The sequence below is a fragment of the Staurois parvus genome, unplaced genomic scaffold (genome assembly GCF_062004578.1).
Source record: "Staurois parvus isolate SC_StPar_1 unplaced genomic scaffold, SC_StPar_1.0 ptg001410l, whole genome shotgun sequence".
Lineage (NCBI taxonomy): Eukaryota > Metazoa > Chordata > Amphibia > Anura > Ranidae > Staurois > Staurois parvus.
The window spans coordinates 71870-94270 of NW_028319206.1; the positions used below are offsets into that span (position 1 = coordinate 71870).

At 46.4% G+C, this 22401-nt stretch overlaps 1 protein-coding gene across 2 annotated transcripts in view; it reads right to left on the reverse strand.

The window, feature by feature from the left end:
• Window positions 1-22401, reverse strand: part of LOC149436174 (1-phosphatidylinositol 4,5-bisphosphate phosphodiesterase gamma-1-like) — a 145160-nt gene that overhangs the window by 13359 nt on the left and 109400 nt on the right. For both annotated transcript variants that reach the window (XR_016308326.1, XM_089661932.1), the window contains exons 25-29: window positions 21583-21679; window positions 11653-11877; window positions 10950-11098; window positions 7004-7118; window positions 5319-5480 (exon numbers count right to left, since the gene is read on the reverse strand). Coding sequence is in view for 1 of the 2 variants with exons in the window: in XM_089661932.1 (XP_089518058.1) it covers window positions 5319-5480; window positions 7004-7118; window positions 10950-11098; window positions 11653-11877; window positions 21583-21679 (748 nt within the window). In the remaining variant the exon portion in view is untranslated. The remainder of the gene's footprint in view (window positions 1-5318; window positions 5481-7003; window positions 7119-10949; window positions 11099-11652; window positions 11878-21582; window positions 21680-22401) is intronic.

The window sequence follows — 22401 nt, forward strand, 5'->3', positions numbered from 1 at the left end:
GAGTAATTTTTTATTTTTTTACAAAGGATTACCAGAGCACTACGGGTTACACTAAGGGCATTGATCTGAGTTGATGATCAATATTCTCACTGCAGGGTGGGCCCAGACAATATTTGACTCTGATAAGTGAATCTAGAATTCATGAGTTAGACCAGGGGTGGGCAAACTTTTTGACTTGAGGGCCGCAATGGGTTCATATATTGGACCCGGGGGCCGGACCAAGAGTAGATGAATGATGTGTATGTGTCATCCATAGTAAGTATAGTAATATTCCCCCATAGTAAGCATAGTAATTCATCCCCCATATAGTAATACATCCCCCATATAGTAATTAATCCCCCATATAGTAATTCATCCCCCATATAGTAATTCATCCCCCATATAGTAATACATCCCCCATATAGTAATTACCATATTTTTCGCTCCATAAGACGCACCTGACCATAAGACACCCCTAGGTTTTAGAGGCAGAAAACAGGAAAAAAAAATTCTGAACTAATGGACTGCAGACACAGTACAGGAGATGACCAGAGACTGCGGACATAGTACAGGAGATGACCAGAGACTGCGGACATAGTACAGGAGATGACCAGAGACTGCGGACACAGTACAGGAGATGACCAGAGACTGCGGACACAGTACAGGAGATGACCAGAGACTGCGGACAGTACAGGAGATGACCAGAGACTGCAGACACAGTACAGGAGATGACCAGAGACTACGGACACAGTACAGGAGATGACCAGAGACTGCGGACACAGTACAGGAGATGACCAGAGACTACGGACACAGTACAGGAGATGACCAGAGACTGCGGACATAGTACAGGAGATGACCAGAGACTGCAGACACAGTACAGGAGATGACCAGAGACTGCGGATATAGTACAGGAGATGACCAGAGACTGCGGACACAGTACAGGGATGATCAGAGACTGCGGACATAGTACAGGAGATGACCAGAGACTGCGGACACAGTACAGGAGATGACCAGAGACTGCGGACACAGTTCAGGGGATGACCAGAGACTGCGGACACAGTACAGGAGATGACCAGAGACTGCGGACACGGTACAGGGATGACCAGAGACTGCGGACACAGTACAGGGATGACCAGAGACTGCGGACAGCACAGGGATGACCGGAGACTGCGGACACAGAACAGGAGATGACCAGAGACTGCGGACACAGTACAGGAGATGACCAGAGACTGCAGACATAGTACAGGAGATGACCAGAGACTGCGGACACAGTACAGGAGATGACCAGAGACTGCGGACACAGTACAGGAGATGACCAGAGACTGCGGACACGGTACAGGGATGACCAGAGACTGCGGACACAGTACAGGAGATGACCAGAGACTACGGACACAGTACAGGAGATGACCAGAGACTGCGGACATAGTACAGGAGATGACCAGAGACTGCAGACACAGTACAGGAGATGACCAGAGACTGCGGAGAGCACAGGGATGACCAGAGACTGCGGACACAGTACAGGGATGACCAGAGACTGCGGACAGCACAGGGATGACCAGAGACTGTGGATAGTACAGGAGATGACTGCTGACCTTTGGGGAGGGGGGGGAGGTACCTGAATTTGACAGATACCCGCTCCCACTTCCGCGGAGTTGTTCTTTCATCTTACCTGTTCCTCTATCCAGCGGCGCGCTGTCTTCCCGGCTTCTGTAATGGCGCTCGGCATGACAGCCGGGTGCCCAGTGCGCATGAGCGAGAAGCACTTGCGCTTTGTGATTGGTCCGGCGGCTTCTGGGATCTGTCATGTGTCCCAGGTGCCGCCTTACCATTCACAAAGAGCACCGCTTCCTGGGCATGCGCACTTGGCACCCGGCTGTCATGCCCAGTGCCCACACTACAGAAGCCGGGAAGACAGCGCCGCTGGATAGAGGAACGGGTAAGATGAAAGAACAACTCCACGGAAGTGGGAGCGGGTATCTGTCAAATTCAGGTACCCGCTCCCCCCCCTCCCCAAAGGTCAGCAGTCATCTCTATAAGGTCCCGCTGTAGAGCTGAGCGGCCGGCCCGGTATTCTGACACGGCGGCAGTGGAAATACAGGACCGGCCGCTCCATATTCGCTCCATAAGACGCACTGACATTTTCCCCCCTTTTTTGGGGGGAAAAAAGTGCGTCTTATGGTGCGAAAAATACGGTAATCCCCCATATAGTAATTCATCCCCCATATAGTAATTTATCCCCCATAGTAATTCATCCCCCATATAGTAATTCATCCCCCATAGTAATTCATCCCCCATATAGTAATTCATCCCCCACATAGTAATTCATTCCCCATATAGTAATTCATCCCCCATAGTAATTCATCCCCCACATAGTAATTCATCCCCCACATAGTAATTCATCCCCCACATAGTAATTCATCCCCCATAGTAATTCATCACCCATATAGTAATTCATCCCCCATAGTAATTCATCCCCCCTATAGTAATTCATCCCCCCTATAGTAATTCATCCCCCATATAGTAATTCATCCCCCATAGTAATTCATCCCCCATAGTAATTCATCCCCCATATAGTAATTCATCCCCCATAGTAATTCATCCCCCATATAGTAATTCATCCCCCATATAGTAATTCATCCCCCCTATAGTAATTCATCCCCCATATAGTAATTCATCCCCCATATAGTAATTCATCCCCCATATAGTAATTCATCCCCCATAGTAATTCATCCCCCATATAGTAATTCATCCCCCATATAGTAATTCATCCCCCATATAGTAATTCATCCCCCCTATGGTAATTAATTCCCCATATTAATTCATCTCCCATATTAAGTCCCCAAGTCCCCCCTGTGTCAATCCACTTACCTTTGCTCCGCGCGTTCCACTCGCCGTGTTCCCGCGCCACTCCGGTGTAGCATGAAAATCTGTCTCCTATGAGGATCTGTCCCCCTCGACGTATCTGCGCATGTGCCAGTTTCAGGCATTAGCAGCCGATCGGCGATCTCCGGCACATGCGCAGATACGTCGAGGGGGACAGATCCTCATAGGAGACAGATTTTCATGTTACACCGGTCTTCAGGGCGGACTGTGAGAAGAGCCCAGTGGGAGCCTAGCTCCGCGGGCCGGATTAAAAGGTCGTATTTGGCCCGCGGGCCGTAGTTTGCCCATTGCTGAGTTAGACTGTAATATTCAATTCCAGATAGAAGTTCATTCCAATGGCAAACCCAAATGCATTTCAGGGGTTGAAGACACACCCTCCCCTTCATCAAGGCTAAAGAGCAACATGAAAAGTACATTAAATACATTCAGGTAGATTCAGGGGTGGACTGACCATTCAGAAACTTGGGCACTGCCCGAGGGCCCGGGGTCAGTAGGGGGCCCCTTGAGATGCCCCTGGTACCTTTCATAGGCTTTTTTGAGTGTGGGCAAGGACACAGGGGCCCCATGATCCCCTATTGCCCGGAGGCCCCATAAGTTGTCAGTCTGCCCCTGGGTAGATTATTCATTATAAAAAGGGAACATCAATAACTGGGGTGTCATAAAAATAAAAGGATATTCAATTCATAACAAAACTGGTGATACAAATGAAGAATTACAGTTTTATGTTAATTTTCTATCATCATCATCATTATTATTATGAATTTAATATCCTTTTATTTAATTTTGTTCTCTATGTCCAAACTGTGGCCATAGGGCCAGATGTGCTCTCTATGCCTTTATCCAGCTCTTAGGGTGCAATTCCTCCTACTTATGCTAGGCACTATTGCCCCCACTGACAACAACAATGAGACATCATTCCTCCCACTGACACCAACAATGAGACACCATTCCTCCCACTGACACCAATGATGGGGCACTATTCCTCCCACTGATACCAATGATGGGGCACTATTCCTCCCACTGACACCAATGATAGGGCACTATTCCTCCCACTGACACCAATGATGGGGCACTATTCCTCCCACTGACACCAACAATGAGACACCATTCCTCCCACTGACACCAACAATGAGACACCATTCCTCCCACTGACACCAATGATGGGGCACTATTCCTCCCACTGACACCAATGATGGGGCACTATTCCTCCCACTGGCACCAATGATGGGGCATTATTCCTCCCACTGACACCAATGATGGGGCAATATTCCTCCCACTGATACCAATGATGGGGCACTATTCCTCCCACTGACACCAATGATAGGGCACTATTCCTCCCACTGACACCAATGATAGGGCACTATTCCTCCCACTGACACCAACAATGAGACACCATTCCTCCCACTGACACCAACAATGAGACACCATTCCTCCCACTGACACCAATGATGGGGCACTATTCCTCCCACTGACACCAATGATGGGGCATTATTCCTCCCACTGACACCAATGATGGGGCATTATTCCTCCCACTGACACCAATGATGGGGCACTATTCCTCCCACTGACACCAATGATGGGGCACTATTCCTCCCTCTTACACCAATGATTGAGCACTATTCCTCCCACTGACACCAATGATGGAGCACGATTCCTCCCTCTGACACCAGTGAATACTATTCCTATCACTGATGCTAATGATGGGGCACTATTCCTCCCGCTGACACCAATGATGGTGCAATATTCCTCCCTCTGACACCAGTGAATACTATTCCTATCACTGATGCCAATGATGGGGCACTATTCCTCCCACTGACACCAATGATTGATCGTTATTCCTCCCACTGACACCAATGATGGGGCACTATTCCACTGACACCAATCATGGGGCACTATTAATCCCACTGACAATAATGATGGGGCACAATTCCTCCCACTGACACCAATGATGAGGCACTATTCCTCCCACTGACACCAATGATGGGGCACTATTCCTCCCACTGACACCAATGATGAGGCACTATTCCTCCCACTGACACCAATGATGGGGCACTATTCCTCCCACTGACACCAATGATGGGGCACTATTCCTCCCACTGACACCAATGATGGGGCACTATTAATCCCACTAACAATAATGATGGGACACTATTCCTCCCACTGACACCAATAATGAGGCACTATTGCTCCCGCTGACACCAACAATGGGGAACTATTAATCCCACTGACACCAAAAATGGGGGCATTCTAATGGAGAGTAAACTGGAAATTTGTTTGGAAAGTCTGGAGACCCGTGGTTTAGGAGAACAGCTCATTCACCTATCAGCAGCCCCTGAAGCTAAGCCAACTGTACGAACAGATCATGTTAAGGGAGTCAGCAGCTCAGCCAGTAAACTGACGTTCTCCATGATACAAGTCTGACGTTCAGTCTGGGTATGGCAGCCAGCATTGCTCACCTGTCTTTAGCGCCTTCACAGGAAAAGTAGCCTGAGCCAGGAAGTTGGGGTCGCTGAACATGTCCTCCTCGTACACCACGAATCTCAGGAAGGCAAACTCTGGATTATTGATGTCAAATACAAACTCTTTCATCATCCAAACCGGGTTCAAACCGTTATCAGCTGTACAGGGAAGAGAGGTACATGCTTCAATACTGGGGGGGGATGTAGTAGGCCTAAAGCTATGTACTAATTAAAATGTATGGAGACCCTAACAAAGAACTTCACTTTGACCCAATTAGAGCGCCGCCTCAGGCCCCATCCAATGTACTCCAGTGACTACACTTGGGTGCCGGTTGTCCATAAATTGATATTTTTTTGTGGACCTCCAGCCACCAATAAAGAACTTTTCCTATTTTCTGCTTTTTTTGATCTGTTAAATATCCTACTGGAAGCAATTTGTCACAGCTGTTCAATAAGTGCAAAAAAAATACATGTTGGATCCTTGCAGGAATCCAGTGAGCTCCTAACTTCCGGAAATCCCAAGCACTGTTATCAGCTTTGCTCAGTTCTCCTCTGTGAACCACAGAGGAGCACCAAAACGTTACAGAGGCGTGGCCTGGGAGGAGCCTAGGCAGAGGCTGCTGTCAGGAGTGCGGGCTGTCAGGAGTGCACAATCTTTACATTATATTTTGCACAGAAGGCTGGGATGGGCTCTACAAGTGTAGTCACTGGAGAACATTTTCACAGAGTAGAACTGGGCAAGGCTGCTAACACTGCTTGGGATTTAATAAGTGCAAAAAAATACCTGTTGGATCCTTCCAGAAATCCAGTGGGCTCCTAACTTCCTGAAATCCCAAACAGTGTTATCAGCTTTGCCGATTTCTCCTCTGTGAACCACAGAGGAGCACTGAAACATTACAGAGGCGTGGCCTGGGAGGAGCCTAGGTGGAGGCTGCTGTCAGGAGTGCGTGCTGTCAGGAGTGCACAATCTTTACATTATATTTTGCACAGAAGGCTGGGATGGGCTCTACAAGTGTAGTCGCTGGAGTACATAATACTGCTTGGGAATTCATAAGTGCAAAAAAATACCTGTTGGATCCTTCCAGATATCCAGTGAACTCCTAACTTCCTGAAATCCCAAGCAGTGGTATCAGGCTTTCCCCATTCTCCTCTGTGAAAATGTACTCCAGTGACTACACTTGTAGAGCCCATCCTAGCCGTCTGTGCAAAATATAATGTAAAAATTCTGCACTCATGACAGCAGCCTCTGCCTAGGCTCCTCCCAGGCCACGCCTCTGTAACGTTTCGGTGCTCCTCTGTGGTTCACAGAGGAGAACTGGGCAAAGCTGATAACACTGCTTGGGATTTCCGGAAGTTAGGAGCTCACTGGATTTCTGGAAGGATCCAACAGGTATTTTTTTGCACTTATTGAACAGTTATAAGAAATTGCCTCCAGTGGTATATTTAACAGATAAAAAAGCACCAGATAGGAGAAGTTCTTTATTGGTGGCTGGAGGTCCACACAAAATATCAATTTATGGACAACCTGCTTGACGCTTCATGTTAGGAACAATACAGGCAGTTCTTATTTCAGACATTGCATGAAATCAAGTGCTAAGCAAAATAGTGAAGGGATGCCAGGCGGTGCGTACCGGACTCATTAACATCGTCTGAAGGCGGAACACCCAATCATGAGGACTCACCTACGACGTCGCTCTTGTTCTTGCTGTTGTCAAACTCCGAGCCGCAGACCTCCACCTCCACAAAGGGGCACACGATACTGCGACCGTTCTTTGGAAGGTGCCTGGCGCCCAGGATCTGGAAGGGAAAAATTCAAAACACACAAATTAAAGGGATATTGTCAGAACGGAAATATGGGGGCTGCCATTTTTAGACGTACAAGCTGCAGATCGGTCATCTTCAGCCTTGCTTCACTACCTGCTGAGGTAACTATCTAGAAAAGGAATACATATACAGTGAGGTCCGGCCTCCTGGCCTCCATGCTTCCATATTTATATCGTGACAGGTTATCTTTAATTGTACCCGTCAGTGGTGCTGGGGATTTTACTACAATCAGAAGCAATAAAAGGGCCTATCTAGGTTAGGAATATGTAAGCAAAATAGGGGTACATTTAATATCCAACTAAAGAGCGACAGAATAGGTCAACCCAACATCTCCAAGAGTAGTCTAAACTTTTCCCATGCTCCTATTTGCAGTGCCAGCATCTGCCTTGTGCGGAACTCAAACAGTTTGGTTTACACAAGCCCTAGAACTACCAGAGTTCCGTGGAACCCCAGAAAATGCTTAGAGTTCCTTAAGCTGTGTATGGTTCACCTTCACTATTCAAATTCTCCATAATTACACCGCCGCCCTACTATTGGATGACAGCCGGTTTCAGCGCCATTAAACTACTTTCCTAACATTTTATTCTGGGTATAGTTTAGGACAGTGGTCTTCAAACTGTGGCCCTGTCAGGGCTCTGTCCTCGGCAGAGGTGTTAGCAGACCTGGCACCCCTGCCAGTATCTCTCATGGCCGCAGAAGTTCACATAGGCTCAAATTTGGCTACAAACGGCCTTTAAAAGGAAGTCCTGCACTACTCTCAGGTGCTGGTTGATCTGTGGCTTCCCAGTACCTTGTTCCTATTTCCGGTGCTATTGTGATCTGTGATTTCCTGATACCGACTCGGCTTGCTTTTGGACCTGTCTTCTCTGCTTAACCCCTGATCTGACCTCAGCTTGGCTAACGGATATTCCCTCTTTGCTCCTCTGTGTATGACCTCGGCTATCCCATCTGACTACATCTGCTCTGATTCCCACCTGGTACCTGACCTTGGCTTTGAACCGGCTACCCAGTAATCCTCTGCTCCCTGGAAGGGCTTGCATACCACGCACAGGCGCCAACTGTCTGCAGACCTATCTACGTGCACCAGCTGTGCTCCTGGGTGGACCACCAAGAAGCACTCCTACAGGCAACCTGTGCCACTTTGGGCCTGACTCCCGCTGTCCCACTCTCAGGGGAGTCCGGAACTTAGCCGCAAGGGAAGCCCTCTCTCCATTGGCCTCTCACACCAGGTACGTGACAGGCCCTAGGGCCAGATGTGCCCTGTATGACTTTATCCAGCCCTAGGGGCTCCATTCCTCCCACAATGGAACCAGTTTATGAAGACCACTCTGAATATGTTCAGAAATAAGGCCCAGTTTTTGGGGCACTTGGCTTCATTCAACCGATAACACTGTTCAACAGGTAAAAAGTTTTGGGCATAAAATTAGCTAATCTTACATAATTTCGGGGTGCTGAAAACGAAAATGACCCTAAAAAATGTTGATTGGCTCTAGTTTCCATGATATATTCACCCATCTAATGACGTAAGCCATTCAAAATGATGATGCAACTTCAGCTGCATATTGCGCAATTGATACTGGTGACCAATAGAAAATGTCATGTATACTGAGATGATGCAATATTAGCCTTTAATTGCATCACTTCACTGCATAAAAGCTGCAGTATCTGTAGCTGATTGGAGTTCGTCTTTACATTTCGTTTTATGCTTATATAGGCTACTCAGTAATGCCTCGAACTTGTGTGAATAAAGCAGATAATTTCTGCTATATCTGCGGTGAAATAACTTTTATCTCACAAAAAAGGAGGATAACAGGAATGATTAAGAAAGCCTACAACTTGTATTTTGGCTGCAAGATAGGAGACCAGGACAAGAGCTGGGCACCACATATATGCTGCAATTCTTGTGGGACGGCACTGGAGCAATGGTTGAATGGAAAAAAGGCATCTATGCCTTTCGCTGTGCCAATGATTTGGAGAGAGCCAACAGATCATGTTAGTAATTGTTACTTTTGTATGGTGCCTCCAATTGTAAAAGGGCTAAATAAGAAGAAAAAGTTATCTGTGCACTATCCAAATATTCCATCGGCAATACGTCCAGTTCCTCATGGAGAGGGGCTACCAATTCCTAAAGCACCAGAATCCTTCGTGGTTGAGTCAAGTGAGGAAGAACCTGAAGTGTGTAGTCATCAACCGTCAACCTCACATGACCCAGACTTTCTTCCATCCACACCCACTGAACCACACTTCATTACACAATTGGAATTGAGCGATCTTATCAGAGACCTGGATCTTCCCAAGAACAAGGCAGAGCTTTTGGGGTCAAGACTACAACAGTGGAATCTCCTAGCAAGTGATGTTCGTACGTCTTTCTACCGTCATCGTCAGAAAGATCTGATCCCATTCTTCATCCAGGAAGGTGATATTGCTGTATGTAACAATGTTCATGGTTTAATCTCAGCCATCGGCGTATGCTATGATCCCGATGAGTGGAGGCTGTTCATTGATGCTTCAAAGGCGAGTCTTAAAGCTGTTTTGCTCCATAATGGCAATCAGCTGCCGTCAGTTCCAGTTGCTTACGCAGTTTCAATGAAAGAAACGTATGAAAACTTGAAAGAGCTTTTAAGGTGCATCAACTATGATGAACATCAATGGTCGATTTGTGGTGACCTGAAGGTGATTGCTATCCTACTTGGACTTCAAGGTGGATATACTAAGTACTGCTGCTTCCTCTGTGAGTGGGACAGTCGTGCGAGAGAAATGCACTATGCCAAAAGAGACTGGCCATTACGCCAGTCATTGCAGCCTGGAGAAAAAAATGTTAACTATCCAGCACTTGTAGACAGCAATAAGATCTTATTACCTGCATTACACATCAAGTTGGGATTAATGAAAAACTTTGTTAAGGCAATGGACAAGAATAAAGCAGGTTTCAAGTACCTGATTAGCAAATTTCCAGCACTTAGTGCTGCAAAAATAAATGAAGGAGTCTTTGTTGGGCCACAGATTCGTAAACTTATTCATGATGATGAGTTTCTTTCTCTGTTGCGTGGAAAGGAAAAGGCTGCCTGGACAGCATTTGTATCAGTGACATCAAATTTTCTTGGAAACAATAAACCAGACTACAAGAAAGTGGTAGAAAAACTCATCCAGACTTACAGAAATCTGGGTTGCAACATGTCTCTAAAAATTCATTTTCTACATTCGCATCTGGATTTTTTCCCACCAAACTGTGGAGCAGTGAGTGATGAACACGGAGAGCGCTTTCATCAAGACATTGCAGCTATGGAAAGAAGATATCAAGGTAAATGGAGCCCATCAATGCTTGCTGACTATTGCTGGACAGTTGTAAGAGATAACCCTTTCCTCGAATACAAGAGAAAAGCCAAGAGAAGCAAAACCGACACAAACTGAAGACAAAACTAGTGAGAATCCTAAGTATTAAAATGATTCAACTTAGCTTATGGCTATAATTTTTCTTGGTAATCCTATGCAATATATTATGCCATTTAGGCTTTGTTATGTAGTCAATATCACTTGCTTTATATTTGTGGAAAGACATCTATCTATATAATTATTGTGCATTATGTAGTCATTACGCCTATAGTAGAAAACTTTCCGTTTACAGAAAAACTAGAGCCAATTGACAAATTTCATTGTTATATTTGAACTCAGAATGTGAAATTCATTAAGAAATGGATCCTTTTGTTTCCAAAACTGGCAAAAAATAAAAATTTGTTGAACAGTGTAATTTGCCCGAGTCAACGACTAGTAATGAAAGTTGACAGTGAATTGGTAGCCACCTACCTGGATCTGCACTGTGATTGGCTCCACAATCTTCAGGCTGTTTTTATCGAACGGGTCGAAAAGGTCGTCTCTCATGATGTCCGGCTGTAGGACGTACCCGCACTGTCCGCCCAGCATGAAGAGCGCCTGGTTCAGCTGCATGGGCTTGTCTATAAACACAGAGTGATGGGTTACAAGGGATGTAGAAGACCCTCAGCAGCCAAAATCTAGATGTTTCCTACACTGGAATGGTACCTTTAGCTGACCCTTCATTTATAGGAAACCTCAAGGAGAAGTAGAATCTGACTAATGGAGTAAGAACTGTTCAGCACTCTTCGCACAATGAATGCTCACATACCATGAAGGTGAAGCTATGTCAACTTTAATCAACCAATCACACGCCATCAAAAATCCATTTTTTTCTCATTTCCTTTGCACTACATTGGGTAATGAAAGTAAACACAGCTTCAACTTATTCATTAAGCTAGGTCAGGGGTGGGCAACTGTGGCCCTCCAGCTGTTGTAGAACTACAAGTCCCATGAGGCATTGCAAAACTGACAGTTACAAGCATGACTCCCAAAGGCAGAGTCATGACGGGACTTGTAGCTCACCAACAGCTGGAGGACCACAGTTGCCCACCCCTGAGCTAGGTGAACCTTCAGTTTGCCAAGTGAACAATCTTTACTCCTTTATTCAATCAGCCCATACAAATGTGACCAGTACCTGGAGTCTGGAAATTGAGGGCCACCAGCTGGCTCCCACAAATCCACATGGGCAGTGGGTCATAGTTGGAGGAGTCCAGCCGCTGTCCTTTGGGGTAAACCCGGCTCAGCTGACGCCGATTATACTGCAGGAACTTCTTCCCTTTGCTGCGGTTGGCGTATTTTTCTGCCTTGGTCTCGGGGAATGAAGACATGTCACGGTAGCAGGCCTTTTCTGTCCCGATCTCTGTGAAGATGTAAGTCAGGTGATACTACAGATGGTCATAATTACAACCCAGAAACTCATCATTGATAACAACCTTCTTGATCCCTTACAGCCTGGCTTTCTCCTGCAACACTCAACAGAAACTGCCCTGCTAAAATGAACTAATCACCTCCCTAAACTAATGGCTGCAAATCTGTACTCATACTGTTAGACCTTTCTGCTGCCTTTGGCACAGATGACTACCCTCTCCTCAGAAAACTCCACTCCCTTGGCCTCCAAGAATGTGTGCTTTCTTGGTTCTCCCAACTACGTCACCTACAATTCCTTTGATGCCACCTACAATTCCATCTCCTCATCTTCTATTGCTCTTTCCATAGGGGTTCACCAAGGCTTTGCCCTCAGACCTCTTCTGTTCTCTGTGTACACCTCCTCCCTTGGTCGGTAATTTACTAACTGACATATCAGTATGGATGTCATACTGCTTATGACTCAACTATTCCAAAAATGGGCTCAAAAATCAAGATCAGTAGCACAATTGTCAATTCCTCTTCTCATGCCAGGGTGTTGTGTATAATCCTGACCTCTCTTTTCAGCCCCACATCCAATTACTATCAAAGTTTTGCAGCCTTTACCTGCATAACATGTAATCAGTGACACCAACAAGATCACCGCCACCACAAGACACCGCTGAGATCACTCAACTATTGCAATCCCCTCCTTGTTGGCCTACCTCAACATTGACTAAATCCCCGCCTTCTTTTAGTCTATCATGAATCTATCAGTGTCCATCAGTGTCCTCTCTTCCAATCCCTCCACTGGCTTTCGATCGCCCAATGAATAAAAGTCAAAATACTAACAACATACAAAGCAATTTACAACTCTGCCCCGAGATACATCACCAATCTTGTCTCCAAATGTCACTCAAAGATTCCTCTCTGCTCCTCCCAAGACCTTCTACTCGCAAGTTCCATCGTCACCTCCTCCTACTACTTGCCTCCAGGACTTCTCCAGAGCCACTCCCATCCTCTGGAACTTCCTACCCCAATTTCTGTCCCAAGACCTCCTGCTCTCCATTTCCCTCATCACCTCCTCCCATACCTGCCTCCAGGACTTCTCCAGAGCCACTCTCATCCTCTGGAACTCCCTACACCAATTTCTGTCCCAAGACCTCCTGCTCTCCATTTTCCTCATCACCTCCTCCCATGCCTGCCTCCAGGACTTCTCCAGTTCCTCTCCCATCATTTTGAAATTTCTAACCCAATACTATCGCCTACCCTGTCCACCTTTAGGTGATCCCTTTTACTGTATTTCTTAAGAACCGTTCTCAACCAGTGTTCCGTAGAATCCTAAGATCCCTCAAGAGGTTACCAAGGTTACTGATTGACCTCCCATTTGATGATGCCTGCATAGTTCCAGGGACAAAATAGCTTGGCCATGCAAGAAGGATGACAGCAATGATCTATTTTAGCTGTAGGGGTGGTATTGTTCCTACTGGATACCAATCTAAGGGGGCAGGCATTCTTCCTATGGGCCACCAATGTAAGGGTAAGCATTCTTCTTCTAGCCACCAATGTAAGGGGGGCATTGTTCCTACTGTCCACCAACGTAAGGGGTCGCATTCTTCCTACTGATCACCAATGTAAGGGGAGGCATTCTTCCTACTGACCACCAATGTAAGGGGAGGCATTCTTCCTACTGATCACCAATGTAAGGGGAAGCCTTCTTCCTACTGGCCACCAATGTAAAGGGGACATTCTTCCTACTGGCCGCCAATGTAAGGGGAGGCATTCTTCCTACTGGCCACCAATGTAAGGGGAGGCATTCTTCCTACTGGCCACCAATGTAAGGGGAGGCATTCTTCCTACTGGCCACCAATGTAAGGGGAGGCATTCTTCCTACTGGCCACCAATGTAAGGGGAGGCATTCTTCCTACTGGCCACCAATGTAAGGGGAGGCATTCTTCCTACTGGCCACCAATGTAAGGGGAGGCATTCTTCCTACTGGCCACCAATGTAAGGGGGACATTGTTCCTACTGGCCACCAATGTAAGGGGAAGCATTCTTCCTACTGGCCACCAACGTAAAGAGATACATTCTTCCTACTGGCCGCCAAAGTAAGGGGAGACATTCTTCCTACTGGCCACCAATGTAAGGGGAGGCATTCTTCCTACTGGCCACCAATGTAAGGGGAGGCATTCTTCCTACTGACCACAAATGTAAGTTTTTTTACCCATTGGACCACAAAGAATCAATTTTAGCAGGTTCTCTAAGACCTCAAAATTATTATCCTCTGGGGTAAAAAGGTTGAGACAGTCTGCATGAACATAATGAAGCTTAGATCAGATTTTGGCGCTTGGCTTTAGATCCACTTTGAATATATTGAAGATTCAAAAGATACAATATATCATTTTTAGTATTCTTATAGCGCCAGTTCTGAGCAGAGCCTCCATCTCCAGAGAGCTGTGCATATTACACCTGCCTTTGTTTTCTACCTGTGAGAGATATACGTGACAATGACAAGAATGGGTCCCGAAACATGATCCAGGAGGAAGCGCTGGAAGTGTCCATACTTCCGATCCTCCCAGGGGCGATATTTACAGCTGTGAGGGGAATGTTCATTATAGACAGTGAGGAAGGCCCTCCTGTCTACAGAGCTGTGACCTCACAGTGGAGCCGGATACCTCCCAGGTGACACGTGTAGGAAAGACCCAGAGCCCCCACACAGGTAATGTATTCCTTCATCTCCGTGAGATTTACGAGAACGGTGATAAGATTTCAGGAAGTGGGAGTCACACCATGAGAAACAAAAATTCACAAAAGGTAAAACTTTGAACCTGAACTACCAGAAATGTTCATGCCTGGAGCTACACTAGGGTGGCCACCTCGTCCCTTCAAACCCGAACACATAATAATGACACGAGTTCTGTGGCTGATTAAGGTGATATTTAACCACTTCATGTCTGGACGCTTTCCCCCCCCCTTTCAGTCCGGACGCTTTCCCCCCCCCTTTCAGTCCGGACGCTTCCCCCCCCCCCCTTTCAGTCCGGATGCTTTCCCCCCCTTCCTGTCCGGACACTTTCACCCCCTTCCAGTCCGGACACTTTCACCCGCTTCCAGTCCGGACACTTTCACCCCCTTCCAGTCCGGACACTTCCCCCCCCCCTTCCAGTCCGGATGCTTTCCCCCCCTTCCAGTCCGGACGCTTTTCCCCCGCTTCCAGTCGGGATGCTTTCACCCCCTTCCAGTCCGGACGCTTTCCCCCCCTTCCAGTCCGGACACTCCCCCCCCCCCTTCCAGTCCGAACACTTTCCCTCCTTCCAGTCCGGACACTTTCCCCCCCCCCCTTCCAGTCCGGATGCTTTCCCCCCCTTCCAGTCCGGACGCTTTTCCCCCGCTTCCAGTCGGGATGCTTTCACCCCCTTCCAGTCCGGACACTTTCCCCCCCTTCCAGTCCGGACACTCCCCCCCCCCTTCCAGTCCGAACACTTTCCCTCCTTCCACTCCGGACACTTTCCCCCCTTCCAGTCCGGACGCTTTCCCCCCCTTCCAGTCCAGACACTTTCACCCCCTTCCAGTCCGAACACTTTCCCCCCTTCCAGTCCGGACACTTTCCCCCCCTTCCAGTCCGGACACTTTCCCCCCTTCCAGTCCGGACACTTTCCCCCCCTTCCAGTCCGGACGCTTTCCCCCCTTCCAGTCCGGACGCTTTCACCCCCTTCCAGTCCGGACGCTAACCCCCCTTCCAGTCCGGACACTTTCCCCCCTTCCAGTCCAGACACTTTCCCCCCTTCCAGTCCAGACACTTTCCCCCCTTCCAGTCCGGACACTTTCCCCCCTTCCAGCTCGGACACTTTCCCCCCCTTCCAGTCCGGACACTTTCACCCCCTTCCAGTCCGGACACTTTCCCCCCCTTCCAGTCCGGACACTTTCACCCCCTTCCAGTCCGGACACTTTCACCCACTTCCAGTCCGGACACTTCCACCCCCTTCCAGTCCGGACACTTCCCCCCCTTCCGGTCCGGACACTTTCACCTCCTTCCGGTCCGGACACTTCCCAACCCCCCCCCCCTTCCAGTCCAGGCCAATTTTCAGCTTTATCACACTTTGAATGACAATTGTGTGGTCATGCAACATTGTACCCATATGAATTTTTTAGATACAGATAAAAATTTATTTTGGTGGGATTTTTATTTTTCTTGCTATATAAATAAACAGTCCAAAAATTTTGAAAAAAATTGTTTTTCTTATAAAATTTTGCAAATAAATAATCTTTCTTCATAAATCTTGGCCAAAATGTATTCAGTTATCTTTTTAGTTAAAAAAAAAATAACCCAAATTAGTTTATAACCAAAAATTCTAATTAAAAAAAATTTTTTTTTTACATCTTTATTTTATTTTTTTATATTATTTGTTTGTTTTTTTTTTACATACTGTCACCCTAGCAGTAGTGTCACCATGGTGACACTGTACTACTTGTGGGGGGTGATGAAGATTTTTTTTTTTTTTTTTACACTGATTGCTTTTACACCCATAAAGGCTGTAAAAGCAATCATTTCTCCTTCTCTCTGGCTGCATTCCTGCAGCCATTGAGAAATACTGTGTGAGCTGTGATTGGTCACAGCTTGTCACATGGTACAAGGCTGTTGTGAATAGCCCTGTACCATGTGATCTGTGTGATCATTCACAGATTTCACACGTAGTAAGCAATGATGTCAGAAGTGACATCTTGCTTACTACTCTTCATGTGATCGGGACCTCACACAGAGGTCCCGTACAACGAATGGTGTTCTGCTGTGTCCAGAGGACACAGCAGGCACCGGATCGCGGTGCTGCGCGCTCCCAGGGAGAGCGCACAAGCAAGGGGCAGGAAGGCCGTTTATAAATGGCCACCCGCCCCTGGACTGCTCCCGTCCGGCTGTTTATGTACATGGGCTGGACAGGAAGTGGTTAATGACATTTATCTGTATTCTGACCACGTGTGTTACCACGTCTGCTATTTTATCGTGGACAGCAAGTTAGAAAAAAGAGCCAACGTGAAATTCTGTGTGTAACCTGTAAACCCAAGTTTTGTCACCAGTATTGATCCTTGACGTGAAGGATGGGTCCATCCTTGGAGTTCTCGGCAGACTTCGACATGGTGTTCCCGCTGCTCCTGGATCAGCAGCCTGGGGACGAACGTGGCAGCAACATGGTGCATGTTTTAATCACACGTGAGGATCGCCTGGACTGTTCCGAGAATGGTGGCCATGTGGTGGATGGTTCTCCGACAATCATCATGTACAAGTTGCCGAATGGTTTCGACATTTTCGGGGGTTGTGCTCCTTGAAGGTCTTCTGATCTCTCGTCGTCTTCCAGTGATGTTCTCCCACTGTTGAAGCGAGAGTGCCACTCAGCGCACCTCGAACGTCTCATTTCAGCATCGCCGAAAACTTGCCCAATCGCGTCAAATGTCTCTGTGGCTGATTCGCCCGGTTTCACGCAGAATTTCACATTTGCTCTTTGTTCTAACTTGCTGTCCGTGATGAAATGGCAGACATGGCAACGTACGTGGTCAGAATAGCACCAGTTGCACAGCTCCCGATGTACACAGGACGATGTCTTTTGGCACACTGACTTTTGAAGGTTGGCAATCCCTGTGACTGTGCAGGCAAGCCTTGTGCTGCCATCTGTTGGCGTGTTACAAAACTAGAATTTTTGATACCACCTCGTAGCTAGCCCTCCAAAAAACACAGGAAGATGGAAACTTTTTGATACTGTCTCGTATATGATTGGACAGGGTGCCCCTCCCACAACCGTCCAACAATACAGCTAGCAAGGAGGTTGACACGCCCCCTCCCTCTGTGTTCTCCCTGCCAGCAGCCAGCAGCCAGCTATCACAGCCGTCCTCTCCTTGATAGCTACCTTGTCTGATGGCTGTAAAGGGGGGGGGGGGCATTCCAACCACATAGCTATCCTTCCACCCCGTGTATGGGGAACAGAACACATTAAACACACAAAAAATGTACATTTGATCCTGCCAATCGTAACTCCTTCATTCTACCGTGGTTGGATATCCTATCCAGGGCTGCTGTTAGAAACACAGGGCCCCATACAGCCGACCTGACAGCCCCCCCCCCAAAAAAAAATGTTTACTATGCTTCAAGTTACGAATAGACACAGCGAGTGATTGGAGCCGATCCCTCATTGTGTTCATTCAGAAAAGAAAGGGGCTGGTAAATATGACATATTTACCAGACCCTTCCACCCCACTGTCCAGGGAAGGAGAGGAGAGAAGCTGACAGCATTGCAGGGGTGGGGGGCACACAGGGGGTGGAAACTTATGGTGTACAGGGAGGGTGATGGGTGTGGGGGGGGGGGGCAATCACTGGTACCAATCCCCTGCATGCCCACATGGAAGAAAAATATATTTTAAAAATATTCTTCCCAAATATACGAACATATATTTTAAATACTACAATTTTTGCCGTATTCAATATATAAAAAAATAAATATATATATATATAGCCTGCCTGTTGAAATGCATTTTTTTATATATTACAAAATATATGAAAAATACAAATCTACATGTTTGGAATGCATTTACAAATAGATGTAAAAATAAAAATATATGTTACAATGACTTTTTTATATGTTAAAAAAAATCTGAAGAATATATTTAAAAAATATATATTTGTGAATATATTATTAGCTTGAGGTGATTGTAGCCGTATTAGTGCATTTGCGACAGAAACAATTGAGTACTGTCCGTGATACTTTTTTTTATTTGCACTAACATACAATTTTGAGGACAATCAAATCAAAATCTCTGTGTATCCCCAAAGAAAAGTAAATCTTTCACCCTTGAAAGTACAAATGTCATAAACCTTTTCCGCAATCCTTCCCCAAAACTCAAATTCTACCCCAAATTTCCAAAATAAATCCGAAGAAATGTCCACAATTCAAAGTCCACAAAATGTTAACACTATTCAATCTTCCAAATGTGATAAGTATCCAATTCGCCACTTCAATCCAAGATACCTCAAAAAAATGTAAACTGAATATAGTGCATTATCTTTCAAATAATATAATAATCTGTGATGTCATGCAAAAACACTCGTGACAAAAAAAAAAATATCCCTTGAGAAGAAGTCGGAAGAAGGGAGTCAAGCTTGAGCTGATAGTCATACAACTGTTGGATAATGATTGAGGAATCCCATGTCCAACCAGACCACACAATGGGAGACCTCACTATGGAGGAGCACACAATGGGAGACCTCACTATGGAGGACCACACAATGGGAGACCTCACTATGGAGGAGCACACAATGGGAGACCTCACTATGGAGGAGCACACAATGGGAGACCTCACTATGGAGGACCACACAATGGGAGACCTCACTATGGAGGAGCACACAATGGGAGACCTCACTATGGAGGACCACACAATGGGAGACCTCACTATGGAGGAGCACACAATGGGAGACCTCACTATCGAGGAGCACACAATGGGAGACCTCACTATCGAGGAGAACACAATGGGAGACCTCACTATGGAGGAGCACACAATGGGAGACCTCACTATGGAGGAGCACACAATGGGAGACCTCACTATGGAGGAGCACACAATGGGAGACCTCACTATGGAGGACCACACAATGGGAGACCTCAATATGGAGGAGCACACAATGGGAGACCTCACTATGGAGGACCACACAATGGGAGACCTCACTATGGAGGACCACACAATGGGAGACCTCACTATGGAGGACCACACAATGGGAGACCTCACTATGGAGGACCACACAATGGGAGACCTAACTATGGAGGAGCACACAATGGGAGACCTCACTATGGAGGAGCACACAATGGGAGACCTCACTATGGAGGACCACACAATAGGAGACCTCACTATGGAGGAGCACACAATGAGAGACCTCACTATGGAGGAGCACACAATGGGAGACCTCACTATGGAGGAGCACACAATGGGAGACCTCACTATGGAGGAGCACACAATGGGAGACCTCACTATGGAGGACCACACAATGGGAGACCTCACTATGGAGGAGCACACAATGGGAGACCTCACTATGGAGGAGCACACAATGGGAGACCTCACTATGGAGGACCACACAATGGGAGACCTCAATATTTTCGTTCTTAAAAGGAAATTTCAAATCCATTCAGGAAAAAAATGCTTTTGAACTAAGAATGATAATTCTATTTGACACAAGAGATAACGGCCTGAATTTGGACATGGGATTCCTCACTCATTATCCAACAGTTTTATGACTCTCAAGCTTGACTCTCTTCTTCCGACCTCCGACTTCTTCTCAAGGGATATTTTTTTTTGTCCCTCCGCCCCTTTGCTTTTGCTGTGTCTTATCTCTAGCCTTTTTTTTTTTCATCTCTTCTAACATTCTGCTAAAACTTTGTGATTTGTATAGTACCGCTTGGACCTTGAAGAAGGGGACATTCCCCGAAACCTTGTCCTCAAAATTGTATGTTAGTGCAAATAAAAAAAAGTATTACGGACAGTACTCAATTGTTTCTAAACATATTATAAAAAATATATTCAGAACACACGCTGCAAATATATATCCCAGTATCATTTGGAATGCATTTACAAGTATATTTAAAAATCTTAAGTTTAAATGCATTTTTTTAGATGTTCAAAAAATAATCTGGAAAATATATTTTGAAAAATATATTTTTAAATATATCCCTTTGGAAAATATATTTTAATTTCCATTTTTGGAATACACATTAAAATATATTTGCGTAGGCCAATATATTGAAATATGTATAATTTTGTTTTCTAAATACAGTTGCAAGAAAAAGTATGTGAACCCCTTGGGATTACGTGGAGTTTTGCATGAATTGGGCATAAAATGTGCTCTGAACGTCATCTAAGTCACAATAGAAGAACACAGTCTGCTGAACATAATACTACACAAACATTAGATGTTGCCATGGTTTCATTGCACATAACATGTAAACATTCACAGTGCAGGGAGGAAAAAGTATGTGAGGCCCTAGCTTAATGACTTCTCCCAGAGCTAATTGGAGCCAGGAGTGAGCCAACCTTGACTCCAATCAGTGTGATGATATTGGATGTGTTGCTGACAGCTGTCCTGCCCTTAAAAAACACACCTGTTTTGGGTTTACTGGTTTCAAGAAGCACTGTCTGATGTGAACCATGCCTCGCAGAAAAGAGCTCTCAGAAGACCTACCATCAAGAATTGTTGACTTGCATGAAGCTGGAAAGGGTTACAAAAGTATCTCCTTGAGCCTTGATGTTCATGTGTCCACGGTAAGACAGACTGTCTACAAATGGAGAAAGTTTAGCACTGTTGCTACTCTCCCTGGGCGTGGTCGTCCTGTAAAAATGACTGCAAGAGTACAGCGCAGAATGCTGCATGAGGTAAAGAAGAATCCCAGAGTGTCAGCTAAAGACCTACAGAAATCTCTGGCACATGTTATATTTCTCTTCCATATGGGCACATATGATTCACCCAGCATCTTGGGCCCCCCCTGTACAGGATACCCCCTGATCCAATCTCTACTCTGCAAAAGTCACATTTTCTAAATCTTGCATTGATGAACCCTAATGAGACTGAAACAACTGTAGGCAATCTGTCGTAGTGGCTGCATCTATATTTAGGAGAAATGTTCTATCTGTAGCCAGCCGGGAAGGGCGGCCGTTTTTTCGCAGTTGATGAATATATGCGCAGAAACCAACGACTTACTTTCTTCATCGAAAGGCACGGGGCGGCAATAGACGACCAGCTCTGAAAGCTCCAGCGCGATCTTCTTCCTCCTCTCCATTATCTTCCCCTCCTGCATCTGGGAACACAGAGAGACGCATAGGGCGGTCATTTACTCGAAAGCCGGCCATACACGTGTAGATTTTCGGACGAAAATATTCCTAAGAAAAGTCGTCCGAAAATTCTTTAAACATTCGGTGAAAGTTGTTCGGAAATTGTCTTGCTTTTAACATTTGAGTTTGAAACGAATGTCATTTCTGAACGATCACCACATCCACCAGCCGAAAATTCGTCTGATCGAGAAAAGTTTTACTTCCCGCCCCTTCGAATTTTCCTGTCACTGCGGTCGAAAACAAATATCAATTTGACTATGAGAAAATCAAACAAATATTCGTGAACAAAAATCTACACGTGTATGGCTGGATATAGGCTCCGTTCACACCAATTGCAGAAAACGCACTACAGTCCATTTAGTATGGTTTCCTATAGGACATGTTCACCCCGCCCACATACCTGCAGCCGCACCCCCCACATGGAGGAACACGGGATCCGCCCATATACCTGCAGCCGCACCCCCCACATGGAGGAACGCGCGACCCGCTCAAATACCTGCAGCTGCACCCCCCGCACCGAGGAACGCGGGACCCACCCAAATACCTGCAGCCGCACCCTCCGCACCAAGGAACGCGGGACCCGCCCAAATACTTGAAACTGCACCACCCGCACAGAGGAACACAGGACCCGCCCAAATACCTGCAGCCGCACCACCCGCACAGAGGAACACAGGACCCGCCCAAATAC